We start from the raw sequence: 12460 nt of genomic DNA on the forward strand, positions 1-12460 counted from the left end.
GAAACCTCCACACTAGTTGGAAGGTTTCTTTTTTTACCTTTGAGTAAGCCAGCAGGCAGGAGGAGCTGCCTCCGCCTCTGCTTCCTGGGAGAAAATCTGCAAGAGAAGAGGCCTTAAGCAGCATGAGACTGTGCTATGCATTGTTCATAGCATGGTTCTCTCCAGGGACCAGTTCTGGTGATATATATGAAAATATTTTTTCCCTGGATTTTTCTCTTTTAATATTTGTAATATAGTATTTTCAGACCATGGGTAAGTGAACCAGTGGATAATGATTTCACGGATAATGAGGTCCTACAGTATATGCCATGTGACCACTGAAAAATGTATTGGTGCAACAGAGGTATGAAAAAAATAGGTATAACTGGGTTTGTTTTCTCATGTGTGACTGAGCCCTAAGTCAAACATTATCATACTGGTCTGAGGAAGTGGACTTGTCCAAGAAAGCTCACATTAAAATACAGTAGTTAGTTTTTCAAGTGCCACAACATTGTTGTCTTCTTTATTTTTTCTTTCTCTTTTATTTTTGCCTGATATGACTATACTGGCTGAAGTTTATAACATTTCTATGTATATGTAAAGGTACACAATATTTATTTATACTATATTTATTTCTAATAAACAAACACCAAAATATTCTCTCCATATTGTACAAAAGCATGCCAAAAACACCTGGAAATCCTACTGCAACAGACATATTGGGGTTAAAAGCACTCAAGTAAACTCAGAACATCAATTCTATCATTCCGATTCAGTGCTGTGCTCTGTCATCAACCAAAAATAACTACAGCTCCCTGAGGGCTTTTTGTTGGCTAAATCTACTAACCATGACTCAAATATGGTTAGTTTGAGGTGAGGCTTTTTGATCCAGTAAAGGCTTCCATTAGTGGAATGCAGAAGAAATCTAATCCCCCTTATCCACAATGGTTGATGGAGCAAAGGGGGCATTAGTAAAACCCATCTAGCTTTCTCCAGACAGAAGCTTCCACTGAAGCAAAAAGACTCCCATCAGCAGAGAGACACCACTGGACATATCCCATTGGCCACCCCACTGGACACATACAATTATTAGCCTCAACTAGACCTACTGAATCAATGGTACTTACATAGATGTTACTGACTAACAAGAGTAGACCACTTAATCAGTGGGTCTACTCTAGTTGGGACTATCCAACTGTATTTACTCCACAATCCATGAAAAATCCAAAAAAAATCCCATTGTGATTTTCATCTTAAACCTTTGACATGTATTTAGCCATTGGTATCCACAAGGGTTTCTTTTCTACAGTCTCCCTTTAAATGCCAGGTTTTATTATACCTCTCGTTGAAGATTAATGTCGGCTCCTTGTAGCACCAATTCTCGCACACAGTCTTTGTGGCCATAGTACGATGCTACCATAAGAGCTGTTGAACCAAGCTGTGTATAAATAAAGAGATACAAGTCAATTTCTAACTGGTTTACAGAGATGAAAAACATTTATTAATGTTCTCCTTTACTGCCTAGATGGTTCCCATACCTTTGGGTATTCCTCCATCTTCCCTTTGTGCTATGATTTCTATCGGATCTCCAAAGTATTTCACCGATAACATGGTGAGAATTAATCTTTATGAGGACTTTAGGAGAGCTTTTGAGGACTGGACACACTGTTGGTAGAGTGCTTGGGAGACTGGATCAATTCTAACCTCATGTTTGCACAAAAACCTTGGACAATATATGAAAACCATCTGTCTTCAGTACAATGCCCCCCTTGTGTGTATATGTGTGCGTGCGTGTGCGTGTGTGTGTGTGTCTGTCTGTCTGTCTATTATGCCATTAAGTCAACTACATCATTTTCACAAACCTCCAGGGTTTCTGAGGTATGAAATAGTCAGATGTGCCATTCATTCTGATGATGTTCTGGGATTCTGCAGCTTTCCCAAGGCCACACATAACACGAACAGCTGCACACTCCATGTTATTTCAGCTGCCTTTCTCCCAAGAATCATTGTGAGGATTTGAACTCTTGGCTCCTATTTTTCCATCCAGGCACTCCAACCAACTGAGTTCTGCCAGCTATGATATAGGAAGGAGTGCATTAACAGTCCTATACACTAGTGGTTCCGAGCCTTGAGCAACCCAGGTGTTCTTGGACTGCAATTCCCAGAAGCCTTCACCAGCTTTGCTGGTTGGGGTTTCCGGGAGTTGTAGTCGAAGTACACCTAAGTTATCCACAATTGGGAACCACTGCTCTACACTATTGTATAGCACTATCTTATACAAGTCTACTCTCAATCCCAGAGGAGGCTTCTTCACAAGTAATAGGATTTTAGTCTTTGCTGATTATTAACAGATGAAATTAGCAATTTATGCAACATGCCATCACATTCTTATTTTTATACTTCAAACTGTTATATTTTTATAAATATCAGGAAAGTACCCTGGCTGACTAATGTAATGGATGCAATTTACTGATGTATAAATCCAGGATACATTTTCCAGTTTGCAACCTTCATTCCCTATGGGAAACTACCCAGAAATTGCGGCTCGGCTGTTGAGAAGGTCAGAGATAAATTGGATGCTGCTAGAGCTGTTCATACACACACCTCTCTCTTTCTCTCTTACACACAAGCTCTATTCTTGTGTAGTCACGGAAGACCCTTACCGTAAAGAAAGAACAGAGTTTGATTTTATCCCCACCCCTCACATTGCATGCCTGTCCTTTAATATCTGCACACAGAGTGCTGTTGGTTACAAAAAAAAAAGCCCTGAGAGAAGGTATTCACATGTAGGGACTCTGCTCAGACACTTCCCACACCAGCATCCCACAAAGTAAATACTCATAGGACCACTACCTAAACATTGCACTTGAGATGTAAATGTCATTTGACACTTAATTAGTTCATTCTCAAGAAACAGATCTTATATGGGAGCTTTAGAACAGCAACTCTTCATGTTTTTTTGTTCATAAATCTCATGAGGACATTTTGAGAGATGGAATACTTGCAAAGAGAGATGGAATTTTTGAGAGATGGAATCCTGCAAAGTTACAATGCATTGTAGAGTCCAGACAAGGCTAAAGGCGGGCGACATTATCTGCAACATTATCATGTGCACAGTTGTAAACTATGTCCCCAATGACAACTACTTGCCTTTAAAGTTGCTTTTTCAAGCAACAATTAGGACAAAAAAGGCACATAAATTATTTGTAGTCCTAGAAAGTAATTTTCTCAAGCTCCCTTACCAATGCTCTTGCTGCCCAACTTCTTTTCTCATTTTCAATGCATTTATATTAGTGGCTGAGAGATACCGTAATTCCTGTAGAATTCTTGGAACTGTCATTCAAAAAAAGTAACTTGTCCATCTTTTGACTGCTAAGCAATTAAAAGTTTTGTGGCCAAATCAATGGAACACAAGACTGCACAATGCCCATATGCTAATGTTATAAAACTTTAATTTAATTAAAAAGGAAAAATTAAAATGTAAAATTTAAAAACATGGAACGTTTCCATCATGGAATGGAATGTGTATATTCCGACACTTATATTCAAACAAAATTGAAGATGCTGAAATCAGTGCATTAACGTCAGAGAGGGGGTATTCCTCCTACAGCAGATTATGGAAAGAACCATACATAATCTATTCTTCCCATGCAGAAACTGGGTCCTTACACTGTCTTTGCAGTCCACGTCGACACGCCCACTATTCAACAATAGCTGAAGGAGGGCCAAGTTTCCTTTCCTCGCAGCCCAAAATGCAGCATTTGCCAATGGTGTCTCCTTCTGTTAGCAAAAACAAAAGACAACAAAGAAAAATCTGTTTCATGTTATTACATACAAACAGGTGGCCATCTCCAAATCTTTGCCTATGTATTTTTTTTACGAAACACAGCTATCCTTTGCTTTCAGCAGCCGCTTTTAACAATGTTTTTGGGTGATTCGAAAAGTAAGTGGTGGGAAACATACAGTTACAGTACTTTCCAAACCAAAGTTACCCTGTCCATATCAAAATCTATTAGTGTTAAAGACTCTTTATCAATTCGTAAATAAGACCACACTATGTGAAAACTATGGTGGAAAACTATGCACAGCACTGGCTGTGCTGGCTGGGGGACTCTGGGAACTGTACTCCAAAAGGTCAGCTTCTGCACATTTTAGGAGCAACACAGGAGAGGAGTGCATTTATCTCATGTCCCACATACATGCACATATGTATGCATACAAACCCACATTTCCCTCACACTCACATACATAACACAGACTTAGAAAGGCTTTCTTTCCCAATATTTGTTTTTGATTCTGTATGGAAATTCCTATATATTTTGTGTGCATTTTTTTTCTAACAGAGGCATTCATTTACACATCTCCTAAGTGCAGCTGGAGTACGTATTTTCCATTAACTATTTGCAATTTGGCCGTTCAGCTTTTAAAACATGTACCTAATTTTATGAGCATTTCATTTTTCCAAAGTGCCCATAAGGTTTGGAAATGTTCAAGCTGCCCCGGTGGTGTGTGTTTTGTCCTGCAGGAAGCACTTCGAAGGAATAAAAACACCACCCTCAACTAAGCTATCAAATCCAATGGAATCTTTTTCAATCCGTACTCTCCCCTTCTTCCCAACAATCTTTATCAAGATCACCATTTTGTGCCATGACCACCCACTGAGCAGTATATTTTTTCTTGTGGCCTGGCTAATCAATCAGGCTTGTTAGGGAATGGGGGGGGAATACTGCTCGCTTTAGGGAGTGGTCAAGGGCCAATGGTTATGCCTCCCTCCCATATTCAAACATGTGGCCCAGGGGCCATATGTGGCCCACTGGATGATAGTTTGTGGCACCCGACTTGCATCCCCCCCAAAGCACCCACGCGTTCTCTGCTGTCAAGAGTCGAAAAAAAGCCTTGCCTTGCTCACTGGCTCTCCCCCAAGACAGCGCCTCTTGAACCCTCCATCCGGAACTGCAGCCTGCCAGCCAGCCTGCCTGTCTGCCGGCTGGCAGGCTGCAGTTCTGGATGGAGGGTGCAAGAGATGCTGTTCTGGGGGAGAGCCGCCGAGCAAGGCATGCTGCCATCCCTTTTCCCCAAGCGCCCAAGCCACCGCCAAGTAATGACTGAGAGCGGAGCTCGCTCCCGGCCCATCCTCGAAGAGCTCCTCTAAGCCGCCAACAGCAGCTGCTGCTGCCTCTTCCAGGAAGCAGCTCTTTGGCTCTCTTTCTCTCTCGGCACCCCCAGCACCAGCCCGGCCAGCGGCTGCCTCAGCGCCTGGTGGTGCTTCCTCCTCCTCCTCTTCGTCCTTCTCCAGCCGCCTCAGCTCTGGAGGCTGCCTGGGCTCGCCTCACAAAGTTTGCTCCCCTGTCGTGGTGGGGGTAGCTGTTGCTGCTGAGTGCGCTTTTTTGAGGGGGGCCCTCAGAGGAAGGTTGCCGGACCTCCGTGTGTGAGTTTGTTTGTGTGCGTGCATGCGCGTGTGCACCTGTGGTGGCCCCGCCCCGTTCTGTTTAATTTCGCGGGTACCAGTTAGGTCTTTTCTCCTTCGGCAAGGAGAATTCTGTGAGGTTTTTTTAAAAATTTCATGTTGTGCCCTCCTCCCCACCCCGCTAGGCAGTTGCCGGTGCTCCCTCCCTTCTCCCGTTCTTTGTCCTGCTGCTGCTGCTGGTGGTGGTAGTGAAGAAGGAAATGGAGGGGGTCGTGGCCTGCAACGAGGGCTTGCGCACCCCTCCTCCTCCTCGGAACCCCAGCTGGGCTAAGGAAACTCCTGGGTGGCTTCCTTGGGTTCTTGCTCCGCTTGGTGGAAAATCTGATGCGGCCCAGCCTCACCCAGATTCTGCCTCCAGTGGCCCCCAGGCAAATTGAGTTTGAGACCCCTGCTTTACATCGACAAACAGCTTCTACTGACCTTAGGAAAAACAAACTGGTTCACAGTTAAATTTTTTCTGTTCCTGCCTAAGGGGAGGGGAACCTAGCGCCTCCACCCCCTCTGCCACGCACCCACTCGCTCTCCACTTCCCCCATTGCCTCCCTACCTATTCCTGTTGCTGCCTCCTTCTCCTCCTCCACTGCCACCTTTCTGGAAGCTGGGCCTGCTGTCTTTGCCCATGCACTGGCCTATCAGGTGATAGGCATGCACAAGCACAGCCAATTGACCCAGCTTCCCTTTCAGACGCATGCACAGAGATAGCAGGTTTGGTTCCCATAAGGCAGGGGGGGGGCAATTAATTTCTATAGGGGGGGCATGAAAAATCTGAACTGTGTTCAGGGGCCGAACCAACTTTACTTAAAAATAAAATGAAACAGTGATGTTATGATTGTTTTTATTTTAAACTTGTTAATCTTCACAAATACTAAAGAGTTTTTTGCGGTATGTTAAAGATAAGCAACTGATCAACATTAGATAAAAAGCTATAAATGGTTTTGATGTTCAAAACTGTCCGCAGGCCAGACAGGAGCGGCTTGCGGGCCATATGTGGCCCTCGGGCTGCACTTTGCCCAGGTCTGCCATAAGGGAAGCCAGGCTGCTGCCTCTGAAGATAGTGGCAGCAGAGGAGGAAGAGGAGGAGATGGCAGGACCCGGTAGGGGAGCAACAGGATCAGTGGGAAGTGAGCTGGGAGGCATCTGCTTTGCCGAAACAAAATGAAGCAACAAGTGGAAAAACGTTGGGTGCTTTGCTTTGTTTCAGCAAAACAGCTTGCATGAACTGAACCACGAACCAGCCCCGTTCATGGTTTTTTTTTTTTGGTTTGTAGTTCAGTTCATGCCCATCTATAGTTATACCCTATCCTCAGTCCCCAGAGAAATTCTGGGCTTGAGAAAGTGTTAAGAGAGTTTGTGTGTGAGATTATTTAGAGCTCTGGCTGTGGAGCCAGAGACTGGGAATTTGACTCTCCACTGTGCCTCCCTGACAGGGGCTGGACTCCATGATCCAGAGGGTCCCTTCCAGCTCTGCAGTTCTCAGGTGATGATGATGGCAATGATATGAAAAAAAAATGGGTTTTTTAATTATCTCACTTAAGTATTATCTTATGACATATTTTTAGATTTATTAAAATTATGGGAAAGTAGTAACATCTATTTGTCAAAATGATATAGCTAGGACACAATGACACTGCAAAAAACGGGAGATATGAGGAATTGTTGAGTCATTTCATTCTCTTTTGCGAGGAATAAATATTCATGACAACAAGGACAGCCAAAGAACTATTGAAAAATGGAGTGGGATCTGGCTTTGTTTGACCAATGATTTGGATTTAGAACTTAAAGTGTCTGTGTAGTGTTTCAAATCTTCTGACTAGTTAGTAAGCTCGGAGACCTATTAGGTTGAGTCAGCTCTTGTCTGCAAGCACATGGAGTGAGTGGCGTATCTCCTCTAAAGGCTTGAGTTACACCTGGAAAAAGCTCAGGGGACATAAATCTACCACCGGTGGTATTACCACTGGTCATGGAAAGTAGCAATTCCTGAAATGGAAGGCACCTTTGAATCTGCTAGAGGCCAAAGGAGCAGATCCCTTTCTTACATCAGATGCAAGCTGGCAGAGTTATTTTCCTTCCAACTGGTTACAAAAGGAAGCAAAATTTTAAAAACACAGGAAAAAAACACAGTAGCACTGTATTGTTTACCTTACTATTGTGACTTTTGAGCAGGGGAGCTGAGAAAGTGCTGTTTCAGGTCAGCCATGAATGTGTTCTTAAACTATGGCTGGATATGTCTAAGAGCGCTGTAGCCTCATTCAGAATGGTATTTATGCTCACTTGTGGTGTCTTTTCAGAAATTCATACTGAAAATAATCTATTAGACAAAACTGTAAAAATCTAAAGATGACATAATACTTGGGGCTTTTTGGGTTTTTTATTTTTATTTATAAAAACAAAAAACAAACAGAAAAAGGAAGATATTTAGATATAGTAAACTAGTATTTGAATAGGCGGTGCCTCCTCACACTTGGACTGTTTGAGAGTAACAACCTATACCATTTAGCCTTGTGGAGCTCATCTCCCTTCCAGAATTGTATTGATTCTTGCAATAGGCTTTGCCCCTTCCCCTTTATTAATACAAAACTGATAAATTCTCCCCACATATCTATAAATTAATTTTCACCTGTTTTTCCCCTCTTAACTTTTACATTACATGTAAAGTTATCACTGGAAATGAAACTTCCCTATACCAATCACTTAACTTGAAATTCAAGTGTAGGAGCAACTCCATTTAGTGCACTCAGGACTGTTCTACTTACAAAAAAAGAATAGAAAGTATTTAGTATTTGGAAACACACACATGTGAATTCTAACAAAGTTCAGCTGAGTAATCAGATTAATTAATTTAACTTTTTCAACTAATTAAAAAGGTTTCTCTAAGCAAAAAACTGATTTGGCAGGGGAAATTAACCATTATAATGGATGGCAGACACCTGCTCAGACGAAATGCCTCTTCCAAACTGGAGCCTAATCTCACACACGTATGCATCAGCTACAAAGAAAGCACACTGGCTTTTCTGTTGTTTCATTCATCAAATGTAAGTAGATATAACTGAATAATTGATTAACTGGGAGTCACACAATTAAGAATGTTCTCATAAGAATGCAAGCAACATATACTTGAACTGAACCAAGCAGAACCTCAAAGGGACAGGTGCAGTTTCTGAATCAGATTCCCAAAAACAACTGCACTCCAAAATAACTCACTTTCCTCTTAACAGCTCTTGCATCACTCTTATCCTTTCTTTCTGTCTCTTTCTGAAAGTCTCCCTCTGCTTCAAGCTGTCCTCTTGATTCCTATTCCAGACTCTGCTGGGTATCACATTCTTAAGGTGGAAGGCAATCCAGGCCATTAACGTCCATTAAAGCCCCATTAGATTTGTCTAGTAAATTCAGCTATTCCACAGCAATAGGTCTGTTAATCAAAGATAGCCACATCACAAAAACTATCATAAAAATGAATCAAAAGACCTGCAAGATCAGACAAAAAAAACCTATAAAATATTAGTTAATAGCACTGAACAGGAGCATGTAGTTCTATCATAATTTGTCTATATTGGCTCTTTTGGTGCTCATGCTGACAAAATAAGGTTGCTGGGGGGGGTAGAGATGTGATATGCAATTTAGTGTGATCTTCACAACCAAATAGCATATCAGAGTGCAAACAACCCTACTGGGTCTGGCTCCTTCTAATGGGAATTTTCGATATCACTTCTTCTGGCCCTTTTAAAAAGACTCTATTAGGACAGTGCAGATCCACTGCATCACTTATAATTTTTTTAAGTCTTTTATTTGCCTTGTCTTATAGGACCAATTGAGAAACTGCCAATAGCTAAATGCACCATCTTTTCTATAAGCGATGCCATGCATCTATGCTGCCTTCAAAGAGTAAAAAAAATTTTTTTACTTCCTCTGCCCCTCCACCAAGCAGCAGAGGAAGTGTTTAATTTGCCACAATACTGACGTGGCTGCCTTAAACCACTTGACAATATCAGAAATTCCCACTAGAAGAAGCCTTAACATTTGGAAGGCTTGCTTTTGATTCATTTCCAGCAATCACATGAGCAGAAACTGAACCACAATTAAGTGATCCTATCTGCACCAAAAAAAGTAGAAGCCCCTGACAGAGGCCCAGAAAAGTGCAGGTAGGGATATTTTGGGATCAGTCTAGTTCACTTCAGTTATTATGCTGTGATTGGTGGAAAAAGCAGCGAAACAACCCATCCCTGCACTGTACAGTATCAAACAGCAGGCTAAATGCCTGTCTGACTTAGTTTAACAGTGTGCAACTCATTATTTCTGATTTATTCTTATTCTCACCGGATGTATTCTTATTCATACACAACTAATAAACGAAAAGAAAAGTACAAAGAGGCAGACAGTTGAAAAGACAGGGATAACTATGGTGTTTAAGATCCAGATTAACAAACAGGCATTCTATCCTACGTCTCCTATGCCTTCTCCAGAGGCAGAAGCTTAAAAAATTTGCTTAAATGCTTGTTTGATAGTCACTCTTATAAGTGTATGTTTGTTTATATGTATAACATACAGAATATTTATTTATTTATTTATTTATTTGATTTATACCCCGCCCATCTGGCCTAAAAGGCCACTCTAGGAGGCTTGTCTTTTAATATTAAATTTTAATATTTTAATATTAAAATTTTAATATTAAATTTAATAAGCAAATTGAAGAAATGGTCTTCTGCCTATGAAGTTTACTGCCAAGTCGTTCTTCACTTCTAAGGTCTTAATACTCATTTGTCCATGCAAACTTGAAATAAAGCTGGTTTTTCCACATTTGGAAGAAAACAGCCTTAGGAGGTTATGGTAAAACAAAAACAAAGTCAATACAGACATAATAGATAGGTTAGTTAAATAAATGTCAAGTTTTATTGGCTGGAAAGCAACATTAAGAAAATGGACCATGTGGAAGCAAATCTTTAAAAAATGCATTGTGCGCATAATACTGAGGAAGGAGACAAAGCACACCATCCGGCCATCTGCTTTGATGCAGATCACTGGGTCAATCTACAGTACCTCTGGTAGGGGCAGCTCACAGGCAGAGAAATGTGGGTGCCTCATCCCCAAACTTGTAAGGGATGGGGAGAAGCAGCCTGCACTGCGGTCATAAGCCATGAAGGATCTCCAGCCTCAAGAACCAAGAGAAAATGAGAACGTTCCCTTCACTGAGACCACAGGGAGCTTCTACCAGTTAGAGCACTCACCTGCAATCCAATGTCCTCCAAATGCTTAACTACAATACCCATTATCCCCAGCCAGCACACCCACCCAATAATCAGCATCAAGTTTAAATGAACTCAGAAGGATTCACTTCAAATCCTCCCTACATGAAAAAAGGGGTATTGGGCATGTCACACACTTTTCCCAAACACACTGTACTTGTTCAGAAATACCTGCAGGTACTGCTTCCCCATGTGAGGAAGTGTGAGTCAAAATTGGGGGTGATCAGAGTCAGCTCCAATATAGAACAGTTTCTTATGGAAAACTGCAGAATGGAAAATGAAAGAAGAAAACATCAAAGGAAAAGACAAGTGTTTTAAAAATACTCATTTCATCAGAGTTTGACAGTGCACAAACTAGAATAATTTTAAGCTGTTCAGCATTTAATTGTCGTGCCCTGTCTTCCTTTTGCTGTCAGCTGCCTTAGGGAATCCCTGGATGTTCACTGGAGCTAGAACAAAAATAACTGCAACTCCGCATGAACTCTGTCCTTATCCCAGCCTGCTGAAAGGCGCGTTTTTCAGACGTTGTGCTTTCTCGCGCTGTGCAAAGAACCTCCTCATATCGAGAGCACAACCCAGCGACACATGTCAGGGTAACAGAGCGCGCCGGTGCACGCACAGAGGGCTTCCTCCGCATCACAACCAGGACGCACATACTGTATCTGGCGCTACTGGATGGTTAGGCAGGGGTGGACACAGGCGAACCATTTTCCCTCCCACTGCTCGTTATTCTAAAAGCACGCAAGAAGAAACACTGCCAGGTCTTCAGTTAAACCCGGCAAGAGAGATCGCCCAAACCACACCCCTGGGGGATCTTCTCGACACTTCATCCCCAGGGCTGGCCCTTCAGCGATAACCCAAGCGCTGCTGCTTCCCTTCCAGAGCCGGCCCGCCTCGCCTTCCCCGGGCAGCAGCAGCAGCGGCGGTACCGGCGGCGCCTCTGATAGAAAGCGAGGTCCGCTTCCCCCGCGGGAGCCGAAGGGTGCCGCCGCAGGCCTGGTTGCCGTCGCGCCCTCGGACTGCAGTGCAAGCAGGAGGTCAGCGGCCGCAGGAGAAGGGGGACGGCCGGATGGGCCAAAACGTACCTTGAAAGACATTTTGAGCCGGTCCTCCTCACCATAGCGGCTCATGCCTGCCCCATTCTACGGAGCCGGGCCGCTTCCGGGCTGGCGGTGGGTCGAGCCAAGCGCCGGCAGAAAGGCGCTCATGAGCGCGCCTCGTGCCTCGCGTCTGGAGCCCGGCGTCTTGCAGCAAAGCAAGGCGGGCCGGCAACAACGGCGGGAGGACGGCGCCTGAGTAGCAGCCGCGGCCCGGTGCCAGCCAACAGCACGAGGCCTGCGCCGCTTCGGGAGTTCGCACGCCTTTTGCTCACTCATCGTCGTCCCGCCCTCGCCTGGTGAGGGGACGCCGCCCGCCGCCGCCAGCCGCTGATCCAGCAACTCCGCGGGAAATTAATATACGAATAGCGTTAAAAAGTGGGGGCTCGTGTGGCCTGTTTTACTTCCAGTCGAGTATTGCCCGCTTGAGGCGCTTTCCAGCCTCGGGTAGGATAGGAAATGCCCCCCTCCCTCCATTCGCAATGCCTAATACCGGGTCCACTTACTGTATTTTGGCTCCAGGGGCAGAAAGTCCCACAAGCTGCCTTCCTTGGCCATAAAGTGAAAATAAATACATATGCTGATATTTTCTGGCACACACAATGGGTACTTTAGCCTGCTGTCTCACTGCCCCTAATGGAAGGCCCTGCTCTGTTGTTTCTCCGTTTTGCTGGGTT

General features: G+C 43.6%; 1 protein-coding gene across 2 annotated transcripts in view; it reads right to left on the reverse strand.

Moving 5' to 3' along the window:
* ANKRD29 (ankyrin repeat domain 29) overlaps positions 1-11956 on the reverse strand; it is a 32422-nt gene extending 20466 nt beyond the window's left edge. Inside the window, exons 1-3 of one of the 2 annotated variants that reach the window (XM_020785713.3) lie at positions 11772-11956; positions 3649-3759; positions 1319-1417 (exon numbers count right to left, since the gene is read on the reverse strand). In XM_020785713.3, the coding sequence (XP_020641372.3) occupies positions 1319-1417; positions 3649-3759; positions 11772-11816 (255 nt within the window). In that variant the 5' untranslated portion in view covers positions 11817-11956. Of the gene's footprint in view, positions 1-1318; positions 1418-2832; positions 2853-3648; positions 3760-11771 lie in introns of those variants that run through there. The other variant, XM_072998855.2, reaches the window with a different exon arrangement.
* Positions 11957-12460: the final 504 nt, after the last annotated feature.

This window comes from Pogona vitticeps, chromosome 4 (genome assembly GCF_051106095.1).
Source record: "Pogona vitticeps strain Pit_001003342236 chromosome 4, PviZW2.1, whole genome shotgun sequence".
In the NCBI taxonomy this organism is placed as follows: domain Eukaryota; kingdom Metazoa; phylum Chordata; class Lepidosauria; order Squamata; family Agamidae; genus Pogona; species Pogona vitticeps.